At 30.7% G+C, this 12358-nt stretch overlaps 1 protein-coding gene across 2 annotated transcripts in view; it reads left to right on the top strand.

The window, feature by feature from the left end:
* LOC118202984 (2-oxoadipate dehydrogenase complex component E1) overlaps positions 1 to 12358 on the top strand; it is a 173626-nt gene that overhangs the window by 143267 nt on the left and 18001 nt on the right. For both annotated transcript variants that reach the window (XM_085822464.1, XM_085822462.1), the window contains exon 19: positions 2510 to 2611. In XM_085822464.1, coding sequence (XP_085678590.1) covers positions 2510 to 2611 — 102 coding nt within the window. The remainder of the gene's footprint in view (positions 1 to 2509; positions 2612 to 12358) is intronic.

Raw genomic sequence — 12358 nt, 5'->3', positions numbered from 1 at the left:
TACAAAGAAAAAGATATTAATCTTGTTCCTCTCAAGGCAAATGTACAGTCACTCCATAGGAGTGCTGAGACTGTCCAGACAAACCAGGATATTGTTTGACCTGCTGTGAAATATACCATAAGTAATAATACTGTTCAATACTGTTCTACACTAATGACATTTTGTTTGTAATAAGTTAAAAATTTTTGTATTCTTTTTATGATTTTCTACTATGTTGTTTATGTATTATATAATGTTTGTTCTGTTTTATAATCTTCAGAGTTGAGCATTCAACATGCCAGTATATGAGTATTTTTTATAATTTTTATTTTGTTGCAACATTTTAAATAGTAGGAATAATTCAACAATGTGAATATCTGAAGTTTGTGTTAGTTATTTGAAAATATTTTTTTACATTTTTTTCATAAATTTGACTTTTTTGTCCAATTATACTTTTTATTTCTTTTAAACTATGACTTTATTCAATTTGACAATAATTTTGCAGAAAAATGATGAGATGTGCTACAGCATCAACTCTCTATAACAAAAAATCGACGCACCAAGGAGTTGTCCAATGGAGACAAAAATTGGTGGATAGGAAGATTAGATACAGAATAGAAAACTTTTTAAAACCTCAGAACAATTGAATAATTTATTTCAGAGTTATATAGCTACAAAGTAATGAGCTCAATAAGGTGTTGACCCACCTCTAGCCTGGATGCAAGCTTCCACACGGTGTGGCATAGACTGATTAAGCTCCCAGATGGTCTCCTGTGGTATTTCTTGCCAAATTTACTCCAGTTGTCGGGCTAGGTCATCAACATTCACTGGTAGATGCAGTCACTTTCCTATCATATTCCAGACAATGGGAGAGAGATCTGTTGATCTGGCTGGCCAAGAAAGTATATGACAAGCTGTGAGACAGTTCATAGCAATACGTGATGTATATGATCTGACATTATCTTGCTGAAAAATAAAGCCAGGGTACTGCAAAAGGAATGGTAGCAAAATGTCTCAGAATGTCACCGCTATGCTGTAAGTGTGCCTCTAATGATTACCAAAGGGGTCTGGCTATCAAGGAAAATGATACCCTAGACTATAACTCCTGGTTGAGGGCCTGTGTAGCATGTAGTAGTAAAAGCAGGATCGGCACGCTGCTCTGGGAGTTTACAGAGACGTCTTCGGTAATCGTCATGACACAGTAGGATTCGTTGCTAAAGACTATACGTCCCCAGCCAGCATCATTCCACCCTGATCGAGCCAAGCACCACTGTAATCTGGCTCGACAGTGTGCAGGCATGAGTGGCAGGTGGCGGAACAGTTGTTACGAGCTTAGATTTCGCTCTATCAGCCATCTGGGAATGATCATGGTGGACACTTGTGTGTGGGTCGTATGTCTGATTTTTGGTAGCGATGAATCAGGCGGTGTGACAGCTAATCTGACAATCACTGTGTCATCCCAATCTGCTATGGCACTAGGTCGACTGTTATCAACATGATGCTGAAATGTGCCATTGTGTACCCATTCTTGCAAGCATCTTCTAATCACCACATTGCTTCAACTCATATGACGAGCGATCCTGCCCAACCTGCCTCTTTCAATCCAATGATACAACCTCTTTCAAACTCTGACAGTTGCTCATAATGAGCATTTGCTGGATGCATGGTTCCGATGCACTGGAAATCGAACTATTCATTCATTGGGATCCAAATTTTTATCATTTGTATATTTGGTCAAAGCATTTATGCATAAGAAATTTCAAAGTAATCGGATAATTTCTTCTTGGTACATTCATTTTTTTTTTTTTTTTTTTTTTTTTTTGTTGTTGTTGTTGTTATAGAGTGTATGAGGAACGTTTTTAATCATTAAAACACTATTTTGTAATTCGGCTTCTGAGGATGGATATATCAGTTTTTACTGGCAGTGAATGTGTTACATTATATTTGGAATAAATAAAAAATTTACATATTTGATATAAAAAGCAATTTTGTTTAGGAAAGATTTTTTTTCAATCTCTAGACTTATGACTTAGACTTGGGGATTATTGTTGATTATGTTTATTGATATTATGTGTTTTAGATTTTTAGTATTTGATAAGAAGTGTTTAGTTTTTTTTTTTTTTTTTTTTTTTTTTAATGAAGAGCGGTAGCTTTTCATTTGACCGCCTGTAAAAGTGTGTTTTATAATGCTGCAAGTCATCATCACAAATCAGGAAAATTGCAGGGTTTTGAATTTTTATGTTTATGAAAGTCAATAGCAATAAACTATGTTTTTTATACTGCACATATTAGCACATATAAGGATATTTATAAAAATGTTTTATTTGGTCTAATTTTTCAATTCAAAGTTAATACTGCATTCTAAACTTAAAGCAATTGAATATGCTTTTTTATTAATGAATTATCATGTGTTTTATACTATACATTAATTTAATTGTAATTTTTTAACTATTGCAAAATTCATCTGCTATAAATTCTAAATGCTAATTTTTAAAATAATTTATTATATATATAAATAATGATTTTCAAGATGTCTGATAGTCAAGAAGATCATATTGATGCAGATGATGTGAACTGGCATATAGCAAATCCTACAACACCTGCACAGTACTTTCATCTTCTCAGGCTACAGGTAAATAAATAAATGCAAAATACTTGAAATAGTGGTATAAAATAAACCATGTCATGTTTAATTTTGTGGAAGTTCAGGATGAGTGACAAATACAGCTATTCAATTGATTGTATCATGTGATTACATTATCATGGTTATGGGAAGCGATATAATGTCATTATTAGTCAAGTTTAATTAGTGCCAGATTTGTCAAGTTTTCAAATTGAAGAACCATATCAATACAAATGAAATCTATTGCCTGACGCTGTTGGAAAAAAAATGTTTTGTAGTTAATATGCTATTCACCATGTCCTTCTACTGTAAACCATAACTCATGTTTATTTCAAATATGTAGCCATATTTCTGACTCACCATGTAGATTTTGTATTAAAAAACATGTTATTAAAGAGGCAGTAGTAATTTCTTAAGAAACTGTACTTTTAAAGTGAATTATGATAGATTAATATAGCAAATATTTCTATTGTTGGAAATTAATGAAATTTCCATACTTATCATTATTTGCATTATTATGATTATATATATAATATTATCTTTTATGATATAAAGCAAAAAAATACACAAAATAACAAACATGGATATCTATGTGTAATAATTATATTTTATAATATTTTGTTGACTTATATGAAATTATTTCTAATTTTCTAATGTATTTTGCATTGCACATTATGCCAAGGAATAATGAGGTATGTGTTATTTAGAAATATTCACAAAGTATTAAATATAAAACAGTACTTAGAAAATTTTATGTAACTTTTTTAGTGTTCTTAAATTAGCATGAAGGAATACTATTTTGACTTGGATATGATGAACAATCGCTGCAAAACTGGCTAATTATATAACTTCTTGTGCATAAATTTTTAAAAAAATCTTTTGCATGATTTTTGAATTTTTGCATTGAGTGTTTATTAATTACCTTTAAAGAATTCTTGTTACAAATGCAATAGATTTCTTAGTATATGAATTAACTGGGATGATCCAAGTTCTAGTTAGTTTATATATATGCCAAATATTGTTGGCCATTATGGATAATTAATTGGCTTTTTAGTGTAGCGCAAATATGCAGTGTAATACCAAGTGAGAGGGTTTTTTTTTTTTCCCCAATAAAGTGTGAAGTTAATTATTTTTTTAATACACACACACCCATCATGTTCACATAGTCTTTATCTAGCTTTTATTTTCACAGCCATTTATCATACTCATATTTCCAATTACAGAAATGTTTCAAATGACAAAACTTTTATGTTTTGACATTTTTTAAATTAAAAAAAATAAATAATAATTGTGTAAAAGTTAGAGCATCTGACTTTTACACATTCTCCTAGTCCCTGTACGTATATTTAGGAAAATTTTATAAAAAAATTAAATACAAAGAGAATGGCTATCATATGACAAAAATCATTTGAGATATTTAATTTTTAATTTGGATATTATATCTGAATATTATATGCAAATTAAAGAGAGAAATGTTTGCATTTGTTTATAATTAAAAGTAAAACATCAGTTTAGAGAAAGGTTTCTGATGTTAATAGATTAAGTTACAAGTATTTCTTTGCTGAATGTCATGAAAAGTATTGATAAATATAATTTTGTAAGATTTTGCTAACAGAATCATAGAATCTGGGTTCTAGAAAACAGTGGCAGGTTTCAGTACTGAGACATAGACAATTTGTAACATTATTTATAAAAATTAAAAAAGAAAAGTATTTCTAGTTTCATGAATTTTTTCTGTGTTTATTAGATTATAACAAGAATAACATATTTTTAATGCTGAAAACTTATGAATTATGCATATGAAAATTCTATCAGCTTACCATCTTTTGACTTGTACGTTAAATCAAGGAATTCTAAAAAAGTTTTTGAGTTAAATTCGCAGCATTGGTCACACTTATGATCATCCAACTGCTATAGATAATACCAACAGATTAAAGTTTCTTATAATTGCAAAGTCCTTTGGAAAATTCTTAAAAAAAAAAAAAAAAAAAAAAAAATCAAAATGTAAAATTAGCCCCACGGCTCAATGAGCGCCACCTAGCTGCCACTGGGAAAAACACCAGCCAAAAAAAGACCTATAACCTTCAGTCGATGTACTGGAGTTAAGAACTAAGCATGTTGTTCCCCAAGATTTACTTTGTAACTTAAATGTGTAATTATAGCACCCTTAATTGTAATGTTTTATCTTAATTGTGTTTTGTTAATTAAAGCTAATGAAAAAGGCCAGGTGAGTCTTTTGTTTATGTTAGTTTTGGTTATAAAATGTGAAAATCCATAAAATTATGAATATGCAATTATCTTCTCAATTCACAAATATTTTTGTTTGCATGAAAGAGGAAATGAAGAACTCGGAACAGTTAACAATAAATGCAAAGAGTTCTACAGTATTTAATAATCCACTATCCTACCCAGCATTGCACTTATGTTACTGGATACATTGCACTAAAAAAAAAAAAAAAAAATTGCCCTATCTTTAGTTGAAAAGAAAATAATGAACTTTTGGATTTATTTGCCAGTACTGAAGTGCTACCCAATTGAATAAAAATTGTAGAAAGAAAGAAGCCTTTATGCATCCCAACCAAAAATGGTTGAAAATCATTTGTGAATTGGAAGAAATTTTATGAAGTAAACTTAAAAAATAAAAAGAATAACTCAAATTTTTGCAAAACAAATTGTTTTGAAATAGGCTGAGCAATTTCAACCAGCAATATCTTTGTTTGCTAACAGAAGACCTTTAATAAAAATATGAAGTATTAATGTTGTAGTTCTCATCTTCAAAAGAATAAAAACAAATGATGAAAATGATAAAATAAGAAAATTGCAATTAAAGTAAGATATATTTGAAATTTTTGGCTTAAATTTAAAATTATCCTAATTCCCCCCCTTAAACCTAATTTAAGCTTAATGTATGCAATGTAAGCAAACCATATGGTGTATCAGAGTCAAATGTTTTGTTTTTTTATTTTTTAATGTGTATAACAGTTTCTTAAATATAAGTACAGTCAAAAGTCTTTAATCTGGACGTCCATAATCTGGAATGATCTATAATCCGGACCTCAAAGCTACAAACTTTCTTCACATGCGTAAACGCATTATGCATTGACGCATGTGCATAATACCTTTATGCATGTGCATATGTGTTTACGCGAAAGCATAATGCGTTTACGCATGTGCGTTTAACATATAACGGACGGTATAAGCTAAGCTAAAATTATCTAATTATCTATTTCAGTTAATATTGCAGATTGTGTTGTTCCTTGATCTTCTATTTGGATCCGCCTTATTATTTTTTGCAGACTGTTAGAGCAGTTTTATAAAAGTAAGCTTGAACTTTCGATTATGTCAAAAGGAATTTCTGATTCTGGAGATGCCAAAGGATCTACAAAGCAAAAGCATGTTTCAATCTCCATCAAACAAAAAGTGGAATTGCTGCAAAAAATGGATAAAGGCATATCCTTTGTTTCTCTAACCATTCCGAAATCTGTTTATCAATTTCACGCTGCTCTGTGGTGGGATGGGGGGGGACATCGCGGCGCACGATTAATTGGAAGTTGATCTGTCAGCACTATCCTTATTTTGAGGTCAAATGTTTTTATTTTATTCAGCTTATAATTCCTTACTAAATGTAGTATTTCATCTCGATGTACTCCGTCTCTGATATGTAGGTTGTTATCACTTCTAAGCTTATGAGGAGCACCAACTGCATTTGATTGAAAGTTAAAGTAACTTCACAAGTAACGAGAGCTGAGATAAATTTAACACATATTGAACCCAACTAAAATTTGGAATGTTCTACAGTGTCTATTTTTGTGGACTGAATTAGGAATGCTGCTGTCATTTACATAACTGAGCATTTGCATTTAAAAAATTGTACTTGTATTCCAAGCAAAATTTAATTGTGTAGACGAGAACAGTGCCACAATTTTGCATATAGGCAACTTTTGGAACTAATTTTGCTTCACATAATAGTTTCTTCCATAATTAAGACCCAATAACACGCCGAATAAATACTAGCGGTTTCGCAGCTGAGGATGGTGGTTCGGTAAAACCATCAAAACTAGGCCTGTGAAAATTTTGTAAATATAACACTGATTTTTGTTGTTTGACTTCTGAATTAGTTTCTTCCATGTCGTCATTAGTCTTCTTACCAAATTTGGCAGCAATTCAGCTGATAGATTGAGCTACAGGTGGCTGTGAGGTAGTGTTCGTAAAAAAGGGGGGAAGGAAGCTTGTATATTCTATACAATGTAATAATCAGGAGATGATAATTAAATCATAAAAGTGTAAAAATCCAACAGGAAATATTAAAATAAAAAATTGAAAATTGAAACAAAACCAATTCATTAAAATTAATAAAACATAATAAATTTATATAATATACATAATATATAAAGTATACAATTATTGAAAATCTCATGGTCTTTTTGAAGGAGCAGCTGAAGAATTTTCAACAGAGCCATGTTTCTAACTTATATCTAGATGACTGCAAATTCTTGAAACATTTCAGAAAATTTTTTAAAAAAAGTGTCAGTTAAGATTATATAATTAACGTAATCAAAGTGCTTGAACAAAGTTTATTTTTTAAAGTGTTGTAATATATGCAATTAATCATCATAATTATAATCTGCTCCAACAACCCGAAAATAAATACTTGAAAATAAACGTTAAATGAACATTCGATACGAAATCAGAAAAAGCATTTGGTAATTAAATGCAATGTATTAAATAAATTTCTAATGAAAGAATAAACAGAATTTCTAAAAAAAATTTTAAGAATTAAATGAGGAAATATGAAAATGGAAGTCTTATAGCCTAAAATGGGAAAAGGAAAAATTGAGTGTTGCCTTTTTACTTATCTTTGCTTTATATTTAATTTTTCCTTTTTATCTTTAATTTATCTTATGTTCCAGGGTATAATGCACACTTTTAATACCAAAAATGAGATTGAAATTTACTAGTGTGTTTTATACTCCGGATATAAAAATGATAGATTTAAAAGTAAGGAAATGATTAGCATACAAAAATTATATTTCTACACATACCTAAATGCTGTTTCTGATGATTTTGCTAATTCTCTAGGACTAAGTTCACAACACTTTCTTCTAAGATAGACCATTTTGTTATACCTTTATGCAAAACATATTTATTCTTTAGCATATTAATTAGATTTCATTTTCCTTCCATTCGCATATGGAGCTTTCACTGAAACCATACATTCTTGCTGTAGCACAATTTCCATTTTCTTTTACAAATTGAATGACCTTGCATTTGAAAACAGCACCATGTTTATTTGATTTTTTAGGAGCCATGTTTACTGCTAAAAGGAACCTTAGAATAATGGTATTTCAACTAAAGTGAATGTGATTTACTAAGGTATTTGATGTTCACTTAAAAATCACGATTTCTGATGAGTACAGAAAGAGTAAACATTTGACCTGTTATTCCCAAATTCATTCAGGTCAGAAGTTCATTCATATCCCAAACTGTTTCCCTCTTTTCTTGAAACCCTAGAATAACATTCTTGTGTGCACATGCATTTAATACAACCCACTGGTCTTTTGCAGAATTATTTATTTCCTCAAGCATTTCCTCCTCCCACACATATTGTTCTCCTAATTGCTTATCATTTCAGTATACCATTGTTTGAAAGCCTGGGAAAAGTCTTTGAATGAATGAGTAAAATAAAAGCATCACATGTGTATCATTCAGGTTTCTTTTTGTGAAGAAATGTGTATGTTATTTGCACAGGGTTCGTAGCGGTCTTTACAAGTGCTTATAAGTCCTTATATTTGAAAATAAAGGCCCTAATAGGTGCTTGCTTTTTCTTTAAAGCCCTTATATTTTTTTGTTTTTAGTGCTTTTTTTTTAATCCTTTGTTTTTAATGAACGCGCATTTTTTCCCCGTACCAAAGCCGAAACTAAATAAACAACTTTTCTTCCTTATATGCAACGTCAGATGGTGAATCATACTCCCGATAATTGCTTTCGCCCCTTCCTCTGCATAAACGTAACCTATGGTGTGCGCGAGAGTACAGACAGGTGCACGTCGTTCTATTCACCAAAGAATTGCGAAAGGTGCACGTCGTTCTATTGGCCAAAGAATTGCGAAAACGTAGAAAATTCCGGTACATTCGGTATTCTTTTCCTCCCACCCAAATACTACACACGTTAGAATTTCTATCAAGATTTTAATAAATTTGCATTCTCCTTCCGCGTGGTCAGTTCATATTCGTGTTTATTATGATCGTTATGCTTATATTATGAGCATATGTATGAATATTTATAATAATATAATTGCAGAAACTGCTGAAGTATAGATAAACTTCCAAAACATGGGCGTGTTTTTACACAGATTAGCTTTCTAAGGAATAATATTCGGAATGGCTTAAATAAAAAGAAAGTAATCGAATAGTCAAAATAATTTCATTTTCTTTGCCAATACATTATACAGTACGGAGGTTGGAAGTTTCTCCGCAAAATCTTTAATATTGGAGCAGCGGACTTTTTTTTTTTTGTCACTGTCCAATCTGGATTGAATAGGGCCAAAAGCGTTTTCCGGTCTACCCAACCCAAGCGAAGATAGATTCTGTTCGGGAAATTTAATACAGTCTGTTGAAAATTAGAATCAGAAACACCCCAGATTAGTAAGTCTCTTTCTTTTCCTTTATTTAGTTCTTTCTCCGAATACCGGCAGGTGTTGATTCCGATTGTGTAATATCACATATGGAAGAATTACGCCGCACGTATTGCGCAGTAACGTTTGCGGTATTTTGCATTGGTAATTAATTTTGATGTTCAATCTGAGATTTGTTTATGAACACTTAAAGAGTTTTACTGTGCTTTCTAAGCAGAATATTTCTCAGTTCCGTTGGTTTTTATATGATGCACATATCGAAATGTCAAAATCACTTATTTAGCCTAAATTTAAATCTTTCTCCCCCCCCCACTCCTCTTTTTCCAGTTACTATCCGGAAAATTCGGGAATTTCCGAGTATGGGAATTTCCGAGTTTTCCTCTCATTGTAAACTAATTCTGTAAATTGAACTGTCATTTAAAATTTTAAAAAAAAGTTAATTGTTTTCCATTGTTGAGGTAATGCTCATTCTCTTAATAAATATTGCATTGCTCATATTTTAAATTACAAGTCTAATTTTTCTTTTAAGTTTACGCAGGTGTGTATAATGTAATTAGACAGGTGCTTATTTTTTTAACTAAAATGTGGCTATGAACCCTGTACAGGGTTTGTAGCGGTCCTTACAAGTGCTTATAAGTCCTTATATTTGAAAATAAAATATAAAAGCCCTTATATGTGCTTACTTTTTCTTTAACGCCCTCTTTTTTTTTTTTTTTTTTTTTTTTTAGTTCTTATTTTTATTTAGCTTTTAGTGCTTTTTTTTAATGAACGCGCGCATTTTTTCCCCCGTACCAAAGCCGAAACTAAATAAACAACTTTTCTTCCTTATATGCAACGTCAGATGGAGAATCATACTCCAGGAAATTGCTCCCCCCCCTTTCTTTGCATTAACGTAACCTATGGTGCGCGCGAGAGTACAGACAGGTGCACGTCGTTCTATTGGGCACAGAATTGGTAGAAAACGGTAGAAAATTCCGGTACATTCGGTATTCTTTTCCTCCCACCCAAATACTACACACGTTTGAATTTCTATCAAGATTTTAATAATTTGCATTCTCGTTCCGCGCGGTCAGTTCATATTCGTGTTTATTATGATCATTATGCTTATATTATGAGCATATGCATGAATATTTATAATAATATAGTTGCAGTAACTGCTGAAGTATAGATAAATTTCCAAAAATGGGTGTGTTTTTACACAGATTAGCTTTCTAAGGAATAATATTCGGAACGGCTTAAATAAAAGGAAAGTAATCGAATAGTCAAAATATTTTTTTTTCTTCCCCCACCCCCCAATACATTATACAGTACGGAGGTTGGGAGGTTCTCCCCTTTCTCCGAAAAATCTCTAATATTGAAGCAGCGGACTTTTTTTTTTTTTTTTTTTTTTTTTGTCACTGTCCAAACTGGATTGAATAAGACTAAAAGTTTTTGCGGTCCACCCAACCTAAGCGAAGATTTATTCTATTCTGGAAACTTAACGCAGTCTGTTGAAAATTAGAACCAGAAACACCCCAGATTAGTAAGTCTCTTTCTTTTCCTTTATCTTTATTCTCCGAATACCGGCAGCTGCTGATTCCGATTGCGTAATATCACATGTGGAAGAATTACGCCGCACGTATTGCGCAATAACGTTTGCGGTATTTTGCAGCGATAATTAATTTTGATGTTCACTCTGAGATTTGTTTATGAACACTTAAAAGAGTTTTACTGTGCTTTCTAAGCAGAATATTTCTCAGATCCGTTGGTCTATTTTTATTATTACAAACGCCCAACACCTCTTTTTCCAGTTACTATCCGGAATATTCGGCAATTTCCGAGTATGCGGGTTTGTTAAGCTTTTACTGTTAAAGGATGACTGCATGAAGCAATTTCCCGTCTTCTGATTTCAGAAATGTGCCTCTTTTTTACTTAAATTACTTTGAATGGAATACATGTTAAGGGAAAACTGTTATGCAATGAAAATTTAAAAAATGTTCAGAATTTTGATTTAAGTTAAATTATTTAAATATTAATATAAGTGGAAAAATAAATTGTATTTATTATTAGCTGTCAAACGAATGCAATTAATATGGCTTATTATTAAATATTTTCTATATTTTGAACTGAAATTTCATCATTAAATCTTGTAATATAGTTTAGTTCTGCATAGTTTGTTTTTCTCTCATTGTAAACTAATTCTGTAAATTGAACTGTCATTTAAAAATTTTTTTAAAAAGTTGTTTTCCATGGTTGAGGTAATGCTAATTCTCTTAATAAATATTGCATTGCTCATATTTTAAATTACAGGTCTAATTTTTCTTTTAATGTTATGCAGTTGTGTGTAATGTAATTAGATGGGTGCTTATTTTTAAATGTGCTTGAAAAGTGCTTATAAGTTTTTTTTTTTTTTTTTTTTTTTTTTTTTAACTAAAATGTGGTTGGCAAGTATGCATTTAATACAACCCACTGGTCTTTTGCAGAATTATTTATTTCCTCAAGCATTTCCTCCTCCCACACATATTGTTCTCCTAATTGCTTATCATTTCAGCATACCATTGTTTGAAAGCCTGGGAAAAGTCTTTGAATGAATGACTAAAATAAAAGCATCACATGTATATCATTCAGGTTTCTTTTTGTGAAGAAATGTGTATGTTATTTGCAAATACACCTAAAAATTAGAAAAAGTAGTTTAAAAGTATAAGTACACGTTATACACTGGTGTGCATTATGTGGCAGAATATATGATATATTATTTAATTTTTCTTTTTCAATTTTAAGCCTTTCATTTTGGAATGTTTTTTTATATTTCCTCATTTAAAAAAAATTTCTGCTTTTAATAAATTGATGTCTTAAAATTTGGACTTGAGATATTTTGTTTTTGGTTTAACATATTTCCTTTGGTTTACAAAATTTTTCATAATTCTGCTTATTCTTTAGTTAAAAATTTATTTAGCACATTGTTTTTAATTACCCAATGTTTTTTCTGATTTCTTACTTAAGTTTTCATTTAATATTTATTTTCAAATATTTGTTTTGGGGGTCTTGTCAGATCAGATTAAAGCATGATCAGTAATTAAGTTAAAAATATTAAAATTTTAACTTTATTGCATTTTGAATTATTTTAATTAAATAATCTTGAT

This window comes from Stegodyphus dumicola, chromosome 8 (genome assembly GCF_044657685.1).
Source record: "Stegodyphus dumicola isolate Sdum_Otavi_A_Nest chromosome 8, ASM4465768v1".
NCBI classification, from domain to species: domain Eukaryota; kingdom Metazoa; phylum Arthropoda; class Arachnida; order Araneae; family Eresidae; genus Stegodyphus; species Stegodyphus dumicola.
This window is presented reverse-complemented; position numbering and strand designations above follow the sequence as displayed.